This window comes from Lycorma delicatula, chromosome 1 (genome assembly GCF_047948215.1).
Source record: "Lycorma delicatula isolate Av1 chromosome 1, ASM4794821v1, whole genome shotgun sequence".
Taxonomy (NCBI): Eukaryota; Metazoa; Arthropoda; class Insecta; order Hemiptera; family Fulgoridae; genus Lycorma; species Lycorma delicatula.
The window spans coordinates 58,563,421-58,582,671 of NC_134455.1; the positions used below are offsets into that span (position 1 = coordinate 58,563,421).

The following is a 19,251-nucleotide window of genomic DNA, read 5'->3' on the forward strand; positions in this document are numbered from 1 at the left end:
TTACTCAAGAGATTATTTTCAGCAATTATCAAAACAATCAATAAAAACTAAATAATTGTGATCTTATAAAACTTAATACGAATATAATTTCATAAGCACTAAGTAAATACGAACGTACTTTATGCAGTTTACTTCCTAATTTCTCCCTTTTGCCTTGACCTGATATCTTTTTAAAATTCGAAAGTTAATACAGAAAAAAATAGTATATAATAAACAAGCTGTTTAAATAAAGTACAAGATTACGTTTTTATTTATATAAACGATATTTTAAATACGATTGCGATGAATACAACCAAAAAGAATGAATTATATTTAAATACTGAGGTTAATATTATGACACTGAGCAAAACCACATCTGATTGGCATTATTCTAAAAACGAAAATTATAAACAACTGATTAATCTGAAATTTATATCAAAAAATTTCAACTACAAGATGAAAATCTTTGTACGAGTGTGTCTTACTAGAAATGAATAGACTTCTTATCTATTTAAAAGAAAAAACAAGAAATTATAGGTAGGTTCAATAATTACATTTATTAAAGTAATGTGATTTTTCATACTAACGACCTTTCCTTTTTTTCAAATTCATTTAATATTTCACAAGATGAAAAAACGATACAAAATTTTCATTATCAAAGAGATATCTGATAAAGTAATTTAAATACAAAGGAAATCTAAACGTTCAGTTTTATAAGATCACCGTTAAAGATAACCGTTTAAGGCAAAGATTGCCTTTCAAAGTTTTTCTTATTTTTCTTCAAGCAAAAACACCTAGTATAAAGAACTTCTTGTTATATAAAATAAAAATATGTTGAAAAATGAAGTAAACGATCAAAACAGATCTTGTATTTTGTCAAGAAAATAAAATGAACTATTTTTTTTAAAATCTTCTGAATCTGCGACGCATTTTACCGTTCTTAGAAAACTGTCGATTTAAAATGCAGTTAAGTATTTTTTCATACATTTTCCAAATTTAGGTTGTAAGTACATTTTGATATTAAAGGATCGATAGATATAAACGATGGGAAGTGAAACTGCGGTTTACTTTTCATTTGATTCTTCTTTTATTTTACCTTTCAAAAGGAAAAATGTTGTCTCATAAAAAAAATAAAAAAGAACATATTTCACGGAACGTATCATATAAGTTGCAAGAAATATTTGACATTGTTTTTTTATGCGGTTGTCGGAAGCGAATAGTAGGACCTTTGATCTTAGAAACTCATAAAGTAACCGCTCTTTTGAGGGCAGTTAACCGCGCTCGCCGTTTTCTAACAGGAAACTGACTTCGTATTTCATATAAGCTGTAAGTCTCCATCATATGTTTAACAAGATTATTATTGTTTTTAAAAGCTACTATAAATCTTACATAAATAATAATAATGTGTGAAAATATTGAAGTATCGGGTAATAGCGATTATAGAACGTCATTATTTATTAAATTCGAGAGTTGTTAAACGGTAATGCTAATTTTTTACTTATTATTTTCTGTATTTTATTCAACTGTTACTTTAAGTTAAACGCTATAAAATGTTCTATTAGCCGTATCATCTCTGTTAACAAGGCTCTTACTTATTATTAAGTAGATAAATCATACATCTTTTCTTTACAAAATAAAAAACCTTTTTTTTTTTTTTTTTTTTTTTGTTAGCTAACTTGTGATATTTGATTTATTTCAAGCTATTCTATGATATGAAGACATTAAAAAATTCGATATATAATTTCTATCTTGTACGTTGTATTCATTTATATTATTTATATTTGATGTTTTACTGTCAGGGTTTGAATATGCTTTTTCACGCTTCTTACTATGCAACCACTACTACTGTGCACTACTACGTTTATGCCTTTCATAAATCTGACAAATAAACTTTCCTATAAGGAAACTCCATGAGACACGTTTATTTTTATTTTATTTTTATATTCAATAACTTGAAATAAAAATAACGTTAACTCGATTTATAAAAAAAGAAGATTTTCTCACAAAGAGAAGGGAGTACGTCATTGAAAATTAAAAAAATTGTGCAACTTCATATGTTAACTTATTAAATTTCTATTAACATTAGCGTCTTTCTATGTAAAAATATGTCAAATTATAAACTTATAAGAGAATTTCGATATGAGTACATCAATAAAATATATCTTAAAGCATTTTTGTCGGGTCCGTTGCACATATCAGGTAAACATGCAAAATTAGTTATTAGAAAGAAAGGGTAGATTAAGGGTGGTGCGGTTGTTGTAAGATTTGATTAATTTTTCACGATTATATATATCTGTGTGTCACTATTATATATATATATATATGTGTGTGTGTGTGTGTGTGTATTTTCTACAATGGGTTTATTTTACGTTATATTTTCAAAAGCTGTAAATTTACGTACAGGGAACCCTAGTTCAAAATATGATAAACCTCAATTTTATATTCCCTGATTACTTTTTAACAATATTTCTTAAAATGTATCTTTACAAAAAATACATGTTTTTTATATAAATAGAAAATTAATAAACTTTTTAACAGGTCGGACAGAGGTCCCAGAAAAGATTTATTGTAATATGATGAAGCCTACCGAATTTCTTAAAAAAGGATAAAATAAAAGTGTCTATCAAGTTTATTAAAATCGTTTCGGCTGTTTATGAACAGTGAAGGAACAAATAAACGATCAGAAATATAATTGCCAAATTAAACTCTTAAAATAATTAATGGAAATCGCATTTTTATTGCCAGAAACGTGTTTTATTAAAAACATAAAATCACGTATTCAATTTTGCTGATTGCCCATTTTTGTCGTAATTACATAGACATAAATTAATGTTTTTTGGTACAAAATAATAATATATTTCATTGTTTATTCTTTTAGGAAAGACAAGCGAAGGTTCAGATTGTGAGTCAGAACCGGGTATCCCTTTGAAAAGGAAGCAAAGGAGAAGCAGAACAACGTTCACTGCACAGCAGTTAGATGAATTAGAAAGAGCATTTGAACGCACTCAATATCCAGATATTTACACTAGAGAGGAATTAGCGCAAAGGACAAAATTAACGGAGGCTCGTATACAAGTATGTGTTTAGGTTACATTTTTTTTCAGTCTTCCGAAAGTAAACTTTTCAAAAGCAAACTATTTTAGATTAAATAAGAATAATTAATAATTAATAATTAATTAATTAACTATTCAATCCGAAAACATAATCAAGTTATACAGTTTCTGAGTTAGCTACTGCTGCACTCGATTTAAATTTTGATAATTTTAGATTTAATTAGTCTATTATTTGTACTTGATTTTTATAGAAAGGTATAATATTTTTTTGGAGAGAGTTTTGGCTCAATAAGTTTAAAGCCAATAAAAAAATGTACGCTTAATTGAAAAGTTAATTATCGAGTATTTAGTAAACCGCTAAGTTGAGCGTTACATGTATCCGCTTTAAACATTACTTAGAACTAAAGAGTTACATAAATTCACTTCGATGATTTTAATTATTTATTATTTAAAATGTTGGCTTGAAATATTTTGTTTATTTTTTTCCAAATCCTTTCACAGTTAAGCGAACCGTGTTTTAATTCCAGTCAATGAGTTCTGATTATTTATTAAAACTAAAACTTTGTACAAATAGGTGTTATGTAAACGTCTAGGTTTCATCAGATAACACTTTTATAAAATGTAATGACAATTTAATATGATTGTTATCTTTATCAACATGTAAATACACGCATAAAATTAATCCGATGTTACGTCCTTATACAATAAGTTCGATAACTTGCAATGAAATCTAACATTTTCAAAACTTAAAGTGAGCGGAGTACTTGGAACTTACAAACTACATAACTTGAATTTTTTTCGGATTGTATTATGTAAAAATACATGTTACACATTATTTATTGCCTATCTCTGGCTATTACAATCATTTTTTTTTTAAATGTTAGTGCCTGCTTTCAACTAATGTAATCGGAATTTTTTATTAAATAATTTCATGTTATTAGCAAGCATCAAGATATTTTTCCCCACCTATGTTTTTTTTTTTTAGGCTGAAAATAAACCTAACATCGTACTGAGTAGTCTGAGTGAATGATTGGTTCATTTTAGGATAAGAATATAAAATTATTTTTTTTAAATTTGACGCATTAAAATCTCCTTGTAGTAAAGGTAACAGATACGTGTCCCGTAATAGTTTACTGTATATAAATTATGTTTACTTTTAATACCAACATATTGGGGTTGTTTAGTCACTTAGCCCAAACCGTTTCTTATGTGGAGTTTCATACCATCAGTTTGACTTTTTTACGGTTTTCCAGTTTAAAATAAATTTCCTTTGTACTATATTTTATGAGGTTTTATAGAATTTCTGTTTGCGTTTTTTCAGCTGTAAATCTCCATTAAGTATTTCGTGTTGTAAAACTTTTCTGTGCGTACTACTTTCAGCCCGACTAATTCTATTTAATTGTATAAAAAATCAAGATGAAAAAAATAGGACGATGGTTGTACGTCTATATTTCTGTATCCCTATGCTTATATTATTAAAATATGGTATTTTTAAACGGGGAAATATGTTTACGTACAACTTTTTGAATTTTTTTTTTTTGGGTAAAGATAATGCTTTTTTGTTAAAATTCTTATACCGATTTAGAAAATATTTCAATAAATTGTGTTCTTATTTAAAGGCCTTTTTTACCTTATATTATATTTTTATTTCGTTTTATCTGCGCTGTTGGATTAATACGTTAAGACTAGTTGAAAGATGATTTTAAGGAAGGTGATGCTAATTTTTAATGAGACTGTTTTATTAAAAATCGATGTTTTAAGTGATAGTGTCCAAAATAACCTGAATAAATTAAGAGAATCATTTGTGTCTAAAAAGGGAAAATTTAATGTCTTTATGTTTTGAATTCGTTTTGTTTTTATAAACGTACATGACTTCTTTATAGATTTTTTTTTGTATACATATGCGTATAGCAGTTCCTTATCTTATAAAATTGATAATCTGGCTTTACGAAAATCTGACTTATATGACATCTTTTGAAGGTATAACTACTTACAAATATTTTTAAGGAATTTCTAACTTAACGAAAAGTATTTCATTTAACCATAACCCAGAAACCCACAATTAAGGAGTCGTGAATTTTTGGCGAAATTATGTAGCTTGCAATTTGTATAACCAAGTTTATCCTATTTATGTAATATAGAGTAAAAAAAATATTATTTTTCTAAACTTTATTCATTTATTAACGTTTTCTAAACGTATTAACGTTTCAAAAGAAAAAATTACTTTATGTTTGCGTTACGTTAAATGTCTCTTTTTAACATTACTTTTCTTCATTATACCTTTTAATTATTTTTCCTTTTTTTATAATAATACTTCCAAAAGCAGATCTGATGATGTTTCTTTGTTATTTTCCAATAACGAAATAATTCTTGATTCGGTTTAAAATTAAAATCCAGTATTTTTCTGCTGTGTTTCTTAAAAAAAGTCAAATTTCTTAGTCTTCTTCATGTTAGTTAACGTTACTTGAATAGATTTTCTCAGAATTAAATTCTCTACAAATTTTGTTACAAAAGTTTATTAACAAAGTTATTGAACGAGAGACGTAAAAAGGTGTGTTTTGCGGTAACATTTTTCTCAAAAATTTTTGTTAGTTCTGTACCTATTTTATAAAATTTGTCTTGTTTAAAACCACGTGAAAAAATATAATTCACCGCTTAATTTAAATTCCAAGAATTTCATAACGACTTTTGAGAAGGAATTATGGCAAAATTTTTTGAAACTATAAACGCGTAAATGAAGAATATTCTCATCCATGTTTATATGAAGTTTTTCTTTATTTTCATCTGTACAACATGTCCCCTGAGATTCTTTTCCGTTTCTTTGTAAGCTATATATGTTCTATGTAATGTTAACAAAAATCATTAAAATTGATATGAATTTTGTTACATTATTTTTATAAATGTAGCGGTTTTTGGCGAACACTTTTTTATTTAATATTTACATGATTATATCGTAAATACAGCTGAAGTACTGCGACTGAAATAAATGGGCCAATAAGGATTTAAAAAATTATGAAGTAAGGTTACATATTTTTGTGTGAACAAATTTTACTTTGTCAAATCAAAAACTGCAATAAAAATTAACAAATTTAATTTTAATGAGTGGCCCAGAAGAATAGTCTGGTTGAAACAACGTACTTAACGTTCCTCGATACCATCTCTCGGCCGTCTTTCTGTCGTTGGATTTTAATTGACAACACAGAATAACGATCCAGAAATTTAACAATCTTCAGTTACTATTATTGCAGCGGCGAATACAGTACGCCGCTGCATAAGAATCATGAATAGACAGGTTATCAGGAGTCTTGTGCTACATGAATCAGTCGGTTAACTAATAGATTATGACATTTTCGTAAGACTTGTAATTTAAATAATTATTATTTTACCTTTCAGTAAAATAATTAGCTTATTTTTATTAATATTTCGAATTTGGAACAGGTTTAGCGTACTACAGTGTTTTTTATCAAGGTAAAAAAGGAAGTTATATTACCGTGTGTACGTATACATTTATAAATGGAAACAGTAACTGAAACGCCTTTAATTAGTTTATTGCAGGTGTTATCGCTGAAAAAAAGACATAGAACAGATAATTTATTGAAATACAGGGAATTTCTTTATTTTTCTTTTATTTCTTATTATCTATCGATAACTATATGCGTTGATGTTTAGGTAGTTCAACTGTGATTTTCTATTACCGTCCTTTTCTGATATTCAGATAATGTATAAAATAAGAACCTAAATTGTATTAGAATAACAATATCTATAAAACACATGGTTTTCTTCTCTTTTCACAGATAAAAATTATTTTTCACTAAGTTGAGTATTAATTTCACAAATTTTGACTCTTGACTTGTTAAGAGTCAATACTTATTTTGGTCCTTGGCTAATCCTTTCTTTCGTCTTTTTCCGTAATTTTTTATTTTTTAGGATATCCAAATTCAGTGTTAAATTTCATTAACATATTGGCAACGAACTACACCATATATTTTTATGAACAGCATTTAATTTGTTTTTTCTATCTTTGAAATATTCGATTTTAGTTAAATATACATAATAAGCTATGTTAAAATAAAACCTTTTTTAACACTTTTTATCGTAATTTTTTTTATTGCCATAGCGTAGATATTTAAACAAAGTAAACAAATGATAGCTAAAAAAGAATGCATAAGTTTATTTTCAAATTTTATAACTAAAAATTTAGAGTTTCACATTCGAGATATATAAAAAATGTATTTCTCGAGTATCTCGATTCTTGTACCACTGCCTTAAAATTTAGGAAATAAAATTTAACCTTCAGTGTGTATACTTATTAGAAAAAAATTTAATTTATTCTCTCATTTACTTCAATATATGTTGTGCTATATATATAAAACTAAATCTTTGTGTTTTTATTATTTTTTTTTATATTAGTTTTAAATTTATTATTTATGTTTTTTTACACAGCTATTAATTTTACAGTTGAAAACATAACCCTGATTTATTGATATTTTCGATGTTATTTAATACGAATTGCTATATATACCTCCAACGGCTCGCATTTTTATAATTTTTTTTTTTAAATCCTGCTGCAATATAAAGAGCCATTCGCTTACTTCTAAAGCAGTAAAATGCACACGGTCGGACTTTAAAGAACACGTTCTTGTAAAGTTATGAAATATACAGTTTAAAATATAGAAAAGTAAACATTAAAATAAACGTTTTACTGATAACTGAATTTTATTAAGTAATTTTATGGTAAAGAGTGAATGCAAAACATTTCTTTTACTAGAAAAACAAGTTTATGACTGATAAGATGGTGTTAGAATCGTTAAATATCACAAGGCCTGTATATTTTCCTAATAATTTAACGTAATATTTATATTATTATCATCGATTGTCATGCTTACATTATATATTTATGTTCATATTTAGTTATATATAAGTATTCATTAATTATTCTAAATATATATTTTATAATCGATAAAAATACTTAAAATATTTGTTAATTTTTATATTTATATAGTATTATAAAGTTACATTTAGCCTTTTGCTTCCTCGAATACTTCTGTTGCCGTAAACTGTGAAGCCAAATAGTGCTAAGTAGGGGGGGGGGGATTAATTATAACGACAACGAAAATAGTGTTTTGAAATTAAATCTTAATTGTGCTTTAACCCAATAATGAAACTGGTCTTCGATCTTCTTTATCCTTTTATTCTCGATATAACAATATATTCTGTTTCTTCCTTAAACGTTTTAGCATTAAACAAATGTTAATTTGGTTTTCATCTTTAGCGCTTTTATTGACGAATCAGTATTTTTGTTTCGTCTTGATACCAAGAAGTTAAAAGTTATATTTTAAGTATAGAGGTAAACATTCAGTGGGTATTGATGAAATAAATTCTGCCAGTACTTTAAAAAATTCGTAAGTGTTATTTATTGATTCTAGCAAATTTAATTAAAGAATCTTTCAACAGAATATTTTCAACCTGTCTCAAGAATTTCGTTGTTATTGCTTTCCTTAAGAAACGCTCGACACAGAATTTACAAAATTATCGACCGATTTCATTAATGCTTGTAGCTTGTATTTTTTTAATCGTTTGAAAAAATTATTAAAAATAGACTTATCATTTTTTAAAAAGCATAATGTATCGGTAAACTTTCAGCATGGTTTTGGAAAAATTATCCACCGATATATTAATTTCCCAATTTTTAGAAAACATTTTAAATTTGGTAGATAAACATTTCTTTTCATTTTTTTTGCGATCTCAGTTAAGCATTCGACTTAGTTCCACTTTTTCTTGCTGATGAAAAAAGTAGTAATTCTAGTCAGAAAAGCTGCTTACAATTTGTTAAGGTGAAGATCGTAATAGTTGAAATTTCATTTTTTGACGAGAATAAAATTATAGGTTTCTCAACGTACAATTTAAGATGTAGAACGGAAAGAGCCACGTAAATCCGATAAATTGCGGCTAGGTGATTATTTCATTAACTATGAAAATAGGTTTTTATATCTGGAACGAAGATTATGCAACAATTCTAATCTTAAAAGAGAATATTCCACCTTTATGCAAGAATACTTTTAGGTCATATGTCATTACTTAATTCTGACGATTTATTAACTAATGAATCAGATATATACTACCTCACTACCAAATATTTAAGCCCGCAAGTCTAACTACTAAAATGCGAATTGCCTTCGATGGCTCAGGTAAAACCTTTAATGGTTTATCTCTTAATGATACACTATTACTTGGGCCTGTTGTCCAACAGGATCTATTCACAATAATACTTAGATTTAGAATTCATAACTATGTTATTACATTAGACATAGGAAAAATATATTGGCAAATACTAGTTAAACCTAATGGCTCTAATTTACAACGCATACTTTGGCGCGAATCTCCAGATCATGAATTAAAATGTTTTGAACTTGTATGCAGCATTTTGCTCTATACTTAGCCACTAGACGCCTAATTCAAATATCAAATGAAAACCAAAGAGATTTTCCATTAGCATGCAATGATATTAGAAATAATTTTTATGTTGATTTTATTTCAGGCTCTGACTATCTAGATGAAGCTATCCAACTAAAGGTTGATGATTCTAATTTACTCCAACGTAATGGTTTTCCATTTCATCAGTGGTTCTCTAACAATCTTAATATCGCTACTCCTGAGCATAATTCTTCTATTCCTTTAATCCAGGAACATAATTTGCGAACATTAGGCATTTTATTAAACAATTCTACAGACATATTATCATTTAAAATTGCTCAATCTATTGATACTACAATCTATACTAAAAGAATTATTGCAGGAATATTTGATCCATTAGGTCTCATTGGTCCTATTTTTGTTTATCATAAATGTTTTATGCAATTTTTACGGCAACTTAATATTAATTGGGATGAGAGATTACCCACAATTATGTTATCACAATGGTATGTTATACAATCAGTTGCACTTAATTGAATTAAGATAAGTCAAACTCAACAATGGCGCTGAAGTTAACTCAACCCAAATACACGGATTTTCAGACCCCTCCATAAAGAGTTACGGCTGTTGTATCTACATTCGAACTTCATTTTCAAATCAAACAATTTCATATAATTTACTTTGTTCCAAATCAAGTCTTGCTTCTTGAAAGCAAATAACACAGCCAAGGTTCAATTATCTAGTTGTTTACTACTCTCACGTTTATTAGTGAAGTTAATAAAAGCTCTGAATATACATATTGATAAAATACATTTGTATTCAGATTCAGCAATAGCTTTGACCTGGATTCATGGACATCCGTCTGCTTGGAAGGTATTTATTTATAAGTAATAGAATTACTGAAATTCAAAGAGATACGTCAAATGCTAAATGGCACTACATTAAGGCTTTGGAAAATCCAGCTGACGTATTGTCTAGAGGTTGTAATCCAAGTAAGTTTATTGATGTGTCGCTTCAGTGACATGATCCTCCTTGGCTCTTAAAATTTTCATCCGATTGGCCAAATACTCATATTAACTTTAATAATTATAGAAAGGATCATTACAGAAAAACGTAACAATATATCAACATCTTTACTACATACCGTTTCATCTTTATACGTATATGTTAACTCATACATTTAGCTTATGTTTCCGCTTTATGCACAATCTTAAATTAAATCGGTCCGAACAAATCACTGGTCATTTAACTACAAGGGAATTAAACATTCTCAACATGTACATTTTAGTAATGAAATAAATAAACTTAAGAACAATCAAATTATTTTTAACCAAAATAAAATCATTTCACTTGACCCATTTCTGGATGACTTAGGACTATTACGAGTGGGAGGTAGATTACGACACTTTTTATTATATTATCAAGCTAAACATTCTATTATCCTACACTCAAAGGTAAATATAACTAAATTAACTACTACTGCTGAGCATTTACGTATTTTACATTCTGGTATACAATCGACACATCATTCATTACGCCAGAAGTACTGGATCTTAAATGCCAAAACAAGCATTTCATCGATCATTAATAAATGTTTGAATTATTTTTTTTTTAACGCAAAATCTCAAACGAAACAACTAGGTTAGTTACCACCTTTTAGAGTAGTATCTTCTCATCCATTATCTGCATGTGTAATTGACAACGGAAGTCCACTTATGATTCGTCATTTTTCTTATCGATTGCCCACTTACGTCTTTGCCTAAACCCGATTACAAAGAAATTAAAATTAACTGCCTAGGTCGTTAGCATTTACTCCAGAAATTCGTCCTATCTATCTGAAACGATAGTCTAAGACTATCTTCATTATCTCCAGCAGAGAAATAAATGGCGTTTCCGTTCGCGTAATCTGTCTATTGGAGACTTAGTATTAATCTCTAAGGAGAACTGTTCACCAACGCAATGGAAATTCGGAATTATCACTAAAGTTTATTCAGATCCTGACCAATTAGTTCGAGTTGTCGATTTAAAGACTGCTACTGGTCAGCTCTGAAGATCTGTGCATAAATTGTGTTTGCTGTTAGCGTCTGATAATTAATTAAATAGTATTTATTTAAAATAAAAAAATACATCACATGTTACTAATTGAGAATATTGTTAAAATAATAATTTTATTGATTGATATTATACTTTATTATTTTAATTTATTTTACTGTATTTTATTAATATGTTTTCAATTTTGATTTATATTACGGTCGTAAATGTTATATATTGTTATTATAATGTAATATTCTGTATATTTATATCTTGCTCATATGCTCTTCTAACCCTTTACTCTACAGACCAATTATTATACTACATTACATGTACATACATACTACACACAGGCACATACACAGACAGCACAAACAACATGAACACACACACATACAGCAAACAGGTATTATATTAGATGCGATTAGCCACTAAATGTGCAATAAGTCATCATTATTTACACTTTCTATCCAATGTTACCATGGTTATTCGGACCACTGGACACATCTCTTGCGTCACGAACAACATACTTAAAGAAATCGCTATAAGATTATAGGTACAAGTTTTATAATCTTTACAAGAATATATATCTTCGTATATTATCATAAGTATATTATGAGCATTATGATTATTCTTGTTATTGTTACATATTTATGATTATCATGTCAAGATTAATGAAATTATGAGCAACACGATTATCATTCTTATTATATTATTCTTATTGTATTATTCTTATTGTATTACACTTTTATACGTTGTCATTGATTTGTGATCACTATTATACAAGTCTCCTCCACCCCCTGTTTTTCTCATCTTTTAATAACTGTATGCGTTGAAATCTTTTACCCTCTTCCCAGATGACAACTATCACTATATTTGAAGATAATTTTTTAAAAAGACTTAAAAATTCTACGTTAGAATCAAAAAAGTATCATATAGGATGGATTATAACTATATAAATTTAAAAATGGATAAAACCGTGGTTCTGGGCTTGTCGGCTAGAAATACCACGTTGCTAATCGCATAGATAAAATCCTCATTAATGATAACGAAGTATTCTAGCTGCCCACAAAGCGAAATTTCAGGTTGTTTTATCAGATGACAAATTCTCTTGGGATGACCAAATCGATCTCATTTGCGATAAAATCAAACCGTATTAAAATTCTTAAGCTTGGCATCGTTATTAAATATTTATTCGCTTGCGTTTATTCCGGTGAAGTATAAATAACTTTTACAGCTCCACAAAAAGTCAGAAGGAATTTTCAAGATACAAAAATTGGCTGCCAGGCCGTTGTTTAGTGTCCGAATGTACGAATCGTGTTTACCGTTACTCAGAAAATTAAAAATGTTAATATATTTTTGTGGTATTTATGAATGTGCTATCTTTGCTAAGAAGAGTAATCATCTATTCTTAAAATATAGCAATATCCACCTCATCAATCCATACAACAGAACTGATTTCACGTTACGACGCAGTACTTTGGCTTACGAGAAAGGTATTTATGCTTTTGTTGTCATTCATAATATATTATCGAACCATTTAAAATATTTTCCCACCACTTTATTAAAAAAAAAATTAATAGATTTTCTATTACGGAAATAAGATTACTTTCGATCAAATTAAAATATTATTAAGTAAATTTTGAAAATTCCTTAATTTTCCGCATTCCATTTTAGGAATACGTAAATATATCTCTCATAATTTCCATTAACCCATTCTGAATCGTGAATTATTTTGGAACTATTTTTATAATTTGTATTTTCTTTTGGTTATCTCCCCATTATTTCGTTTATTTATACTTTAAATAATAAATATGAACTCTAATCACTTCTACTTTTTATTTTACGATTAACTGTATAACTTTGTTACGCTGCTCTAATCAAAGTTTTACCACGGTTTCTCTTGATCCATTCAGGTAAATGCTGCGGTTTTTTATCCTTGGAATAGAATATATACCCGTTCCTCACGTTATACTATGTATATGCTATGTGTTATTACGAACCGATCAAAATAAAGAACTACTTTTTTCATTCTGATGAAATTGTTATTTATTGTTGTTTTTATTTTTATTTATTTTTGAATTAATCTACCGTTAATTACCTACTTATTATTTGTACGTTTGATTCCTTTTCAGGTCTGGTTTAGCAACCGACGAGCCAGGTTGAGAAAACAGTTAGCGAGTAACTCGAGTTCTAGCTACGGATCAATGGGTCTTTCTATGAGCTATCCGGCGAGCTCGGGCACAACCACATACATGTTGCCGCAGCCACTGCCTGAACCGAGTTTTGGTCCAACACCTCAAGGTGATTCGTATTTTTCAATAAAAAAATTTTCTTTATATTACTTATTCCTGACGCAACCGTAATCATTAATGACATATAATAAATAAATCATTCTTATGGTAAAGAATCATACTTCTTTTCTTGCTCGTCCATTCCAGTAACCGTCACATATATATTAGATCGATTACTAACGTCCAGTCCATTAGCGGGCCTCCAACTAAAACTGTGCTAGTTGATGTTTTCCGTATATGTTTTAGTTTAATTTTTTTATCGTTCCAACATCGAATATAAAAATATTTAGGTGATATAATTTTAACAATCATCCCGTGACATTATAATGGAAAGTGAAAAGCAAAGTAATTTCCAATTGTCTTTTTCGCCGAATATAATATATTATTGCCTATCGACGTACTAAGCGCACCGAAAATTTGGAGACGTTCAGCGCTACAAATGACAACTTCACTCAAGAGAGACTGGCTATGGCTGTAAATTGAATTTCATGTCTCTCAGAGAAAGTTATTTTGAATACTCCTTGTACCTCTCGCTTTGTATGTATCATTATATATATATATTCTCATTGTAAAGAAAATTTTTATTCATCATAATCTTCAGTACAATCTTAAAAACTATCCTAAAGACCCCATACTTAGTTAAACATTTGTTATATTAATAAAAAAATATATATAATATATTCGTAATACTACATTTTTTAATTAAAAAAAAGAAAAGAACCGTAATATTTTATTGTTTCTGAATATCGAAACAAAAAATGTAATATTTTTTTTAAATTTGTAGATTACGAAATGAAGTTTTAACGAAATAAGGTTTTTCAGTTTTACAAAATAAGTTTAATACGTCTCACTTTTTAATATCTGGAAATATGTTGTTAGAAAACCTTTTCAAAGCTTTAAAAGATAATAAATCAGAGGTACCTTTTGTAAATGCGGAAAATTCAGTTACAAAGTGTCACCGTAATTTGTTATCTTGAGGATTATTATTTAAGGTTTTACCAAAGACTATGAAATAAAACTAAGCTCGTACGATAATAAAAATGAATTTAACGATTTTGACGATGATAATATATTCTTTTAAATTACTCGTACTTTATAATTTAAATGGTTAGTAACCGCTAAAACTATGTCTTTTGTCTGCAGTAAAGCAGAATGGCTTTTATAAAATGTGTCGATGATTATGTGTTTAAAATTTTGAATTTTTTATAGTTCTAGTTCTAATAATTTATTTTAAATTTATAAATATTTGCCAGAATTGTAGCGTGTAACTAAGTTTAAAAGAGAATACTCAAATAACACGCATAGTGTTCAGATTATCCTTACGAACAAAAAGTCTTTCGAACTTAGAAATTGCTGATAATTTGTTTAAAGGATAATATTTCTATGGATATGGAACTCGTAATAGCCCACGTCCCAAAAATAAAAAATTCGAACAGTGTCTCTATATTCAAAAATAACGTAACGTAATGTATTAGTACAATGTAATGCAGGATGTAAAAAGTCACTCGTTTTTCACATAAACGGAATTCAATATTGATCGGTTCTTTTTACTAATATTTAAAACCGAAGAAAAAAATAAAATAGTATTAAAAAACTTATCATAAATTAAACATTTTTAGTATTTAATTACACTTACTATATCACGCTTACATTGTCTTAAATTTCATAGTTTTTTGCCGCTTAAACTCTCGCAATTTGAAAAGAATGTTTTTCTTGTAGTTTCAGATCATACGAGTGCGCTGTATTCTCCCCATCATCAACAAGCTATGTCGACTCCCAGCATCGTTACAGAGGCTGAGCCTAGAGGACACGGTAGCCCAGGAACTGCTACTGCCGCCGGATATCACGGCCTAACTAATTCTTTGGGTGCTGGCTCTTATCCGCCTTCAACAACACTGCTCACCACTTCCCAGGTAATACAAAGACTTTATAAATGGAAAGCAAGAAGGAGATATTTTTTAAATACATCCTGTACCCGTAGAGGCGCATTCTGCCCATTAGTAAAGTGCGTTGTGCGCCCAACGGGTTGCTCGTTTTCACGGGTTTCATATTACATTTATTTTTAGTCTGGCTATATTGTTGGTATTTAAAATCATACAACGGTGTATTAGAAGTGTCACGGATACAACTGTATAATACAAGTTTTCAAATAACTATTTTATATATATTATTATTATTCAGGTAATATTATATTCAGGTGTCTGCGTTCCTATCGGCAGACTCAGAGGAATAAGACAGTTTGTGTACGCGTGTGGGTACACGACGCCCAGGAGTTATATATCATAACAAAGGTGCATCGTACACCCGACAGGGTACACGCAAAAAAAGTAAAAAATCATATGATTAGGGGTTTTATTTCTCTGAAATTATGCCTGTTTCATGTATATGTCATCAAATTTAAACCAAAAAAATTAAAAAGAAAATTTCCGGATTTTTCTAAGTACGCGTGTAAATAACTACGGCAAATAAAATAATCTATGTATTTTGGCAGCCGTCGCGAACGTTAAATATTATATCCGATTTGTTTGTGACAGCTGTAAAAGTTTTACGGATAAACCATCCGATTGAGAAAATATTATTTTTGAGAAATTACGGAAAAAGTAACACAATAATGAGTATTCAAATTCAAATTTATTCCAATAATAAGTTTACAAATAAATATACAAAGTTCCATTCTCTGGAATACCTGAAGCAACATAAAAGCTCCTGTGCCAAGGTAATAATACATAAATGAGTCTTAAAATATAGCCTAAACTAAATATAATTAATCAAATTTTGTCACATTGCGTCTAGTTCATATTACTAATCATTACATATGTAATGCGGTTCGCGCATTACGTAATGCGGTGTGCGGTTCGATTCACAACAATAGTACAAAACTTCGATCATATTGTACATTTCGAACACTCTATTTTAATTTTATTCGTTCTGTTTAAATTTTATTCATTCTAATTTAGTATACAAAACACTAGTGTTGTGAATATTTGCAACCCGTTTCTTCGCCTCTTTAATGAAGATATTTTCAAGTTATACGCTTTATACTATTGTCTAACATGTTATAAACTTTAGGTTCTAAACAGACAAATGATTTTCGAGACCGTTCTTTAAATACAGCCGGGATTTGTGTATTTTCTGAATCCATGCTTCTTGTATTGTGCACACTATTTATTTACTGTTCTTTACAACTATTGAAAAATACTCTTAATACTTTGTATATGTATAGATTCTTATGAACAAAATAATCAGTTTTTGAAAAGAGACAGATTGAAACTGCTTTTGAAATCCATAATTCTAATTATTCTTTGTTGTGCTATTTCTATACTAAGCGAGATTTATAAGTGCCTGCGCAACATTCAATTCTAAATTCAAGTCTAGCTTTAATAAGTACAAACCAACCATTTTTTATTGCATACAAGGATAGATAATAAGTCAAGGTCATGTATAGATCGTGCATTTGTAAAAGAGAAACAGGGGGTATACAGAGCGGATGTTTTCCACTGAAATATTACCATCTTAGTTTGTGTGCAATTAAGTTCAACGATTTAAAAAAATCCTTTAAGTAGTTCTAGATTTTCTAACAAAAAAAGTGATCCGTTTTTTAGATATACAGCACATATTGAAAACTGTTTGTAACGAATATTTAAATACCTGCAGCACTGACCGGAACTAAGAGTGTAGAGGTGGAACTCCAGCTGGGATCCCACAATTGTGTATCGAATTGTCATTATCACATTTCCCGTTGTCGTCTGGTTTTCCTGCCTGGAAAAATTCTTTCTATCTTTCTTTACTTTAGCGCTCGGTCACGAGCACTTACTTGCAAGCACGTTTGTAAAGCAAGGCTGTAAAGCTAATTGATAAAACATTACTTAAGGAAAAGAATTGAAATACTGCTTAGATTAATTATAAAATGTCAATAGTCGATGATGTGACCGGGTATCTGATCGGCCCTTATACTTTTCAGGTTTTTTATTGTTAAATTTACTTTCTCTAGAAGGGTTTTCGCACCTTCCATCGTATACCTGGCTAGTCATCTTCCACATCTTCAAAATTATCTGTCAATGAAATTTACTTCTGATGATCGCATATCAAAATACTTTTCCCCCTGTTTTTATTTTCACTTTCAGTTATTAAGTTATCCTGTTTGTCATTTACTATGTTATCACTTTTTGTCACCACCCGTTCTAGGCTTCTTCACAAACCTACAGAAATTTCTCGTGTTATTTATTTTTATAAAATATTTATTTATCTGTATATCAGATGGATAATTATTACTCGTATAAGAATATCAAATATATAAAGAAATAGCAAACTTTCTAGAGCCTAGCAGGGGAATTCCTCAAGAAACGACAGAGTATGGGACCTAATGATGTTTTATGCATAATGAAAAGTTTTTGTAACATTGCCCATTGATCTTATTTTTTTATAAATGCTTATAATAGCATTTATATTTATTTAGTAGATTTTATTGTAATTACCAATGATGATTATTTAACTTTCAAAATATACAATCTGTAAATCGTCTGTGTAAACAGTTCTTAAATATACTCTTTGTTAATTTATACAACGACTTGATCTGACGTAGCCGGGTCAATGAGCCTGACGCTGAGAGCGCCACATAAATCTTCTCTTTTTTTGCCGTGTGTTTCAAAAAGAATATCGGGATTTTAAAGCTATGTAATACTTTTCAAGTTTGACGTACATTAATTAATTATACGAGAAATGAAAGAGCCACTCATACAGTTTTAACTGTAATCTCAAAAACTGTTTCTTGTACCTTCTGCATGAAAGCGCTATTAGAAAAGATTGCGACCTCCCCCCTCCCTTAAACAGAAAGTATTCTGTGTTTTGCAGTTTGCAAAGTGTGAATCTCTGATTGCCGTTTAACGTATTCCGTTTGAAGTTCCATTGTGATCCCCCGAGTGACAATTACATTCGTAGATGGTATAAACAGTTTGAAATCAGCGGCTGTATTTGTAAAGGGAAGAGTACAGGACGACCGAGTGTGTCCGAAGACAATGTTGAACGTGTAAGAGAGTCTTTTGTGCGTAGTCCTAAGAAATCTGTTAGGAAGGCTAGCCGCAAATTATCAATTCCAGTGACGTCTGTGCGGAGCATTTTAAGAAAACGCTTACAATTGCGTCCATTTCGTTTACAGCTGTTACAAGTTATAAAACCTACAAATTGTTGTTTGAGTGATAGCTTCGCAAATGAAATGATACACCGTGACGATGAAGACTATCTTTATGACAAATCGCATATAAACACCCGTAATGTGCGTAACTGGGGATCAGAAAATCCTCACGAAATATTGCAGTGTGAAAGAGACTCACTAAAACTGAATGTTTTTTGTGTCGTATCCCCACGGCAAGTTTACGGGCCGTTTTTTTTTTCGCGGAAGCAAGTGTGGAATGAACTATTTTGATATGCTGTAACTATGGCTCTTTCCTCAACTGAAATACGAACCACAGAACTTTATTTGG

General features: G+C 29.2%; 1 protein-coding gene across 1 annotated transcript in view; it reads left to right on the forward strand.

Moving 5' to 3' along the window:
- Positions 1 to 19,251, forward strand: part of LOC142317515 (protein gooseberry-like) — a 163,117-nt gene that overhangs the window by 132,685 nt on the left and 11,181 nt on the right. The window contains 3 exon segments of the mRNA XM_075354076.1: positions 2,858 to 3,054; positions 13,613 to 13,781; positions 15,491 to 15,684. Coding sequence (XP_075210191.1) covers positions 2,858 to 3,054; positions 13,613 to 13,781; positions 15,491 to 15,684 — 560 coding nt within the window.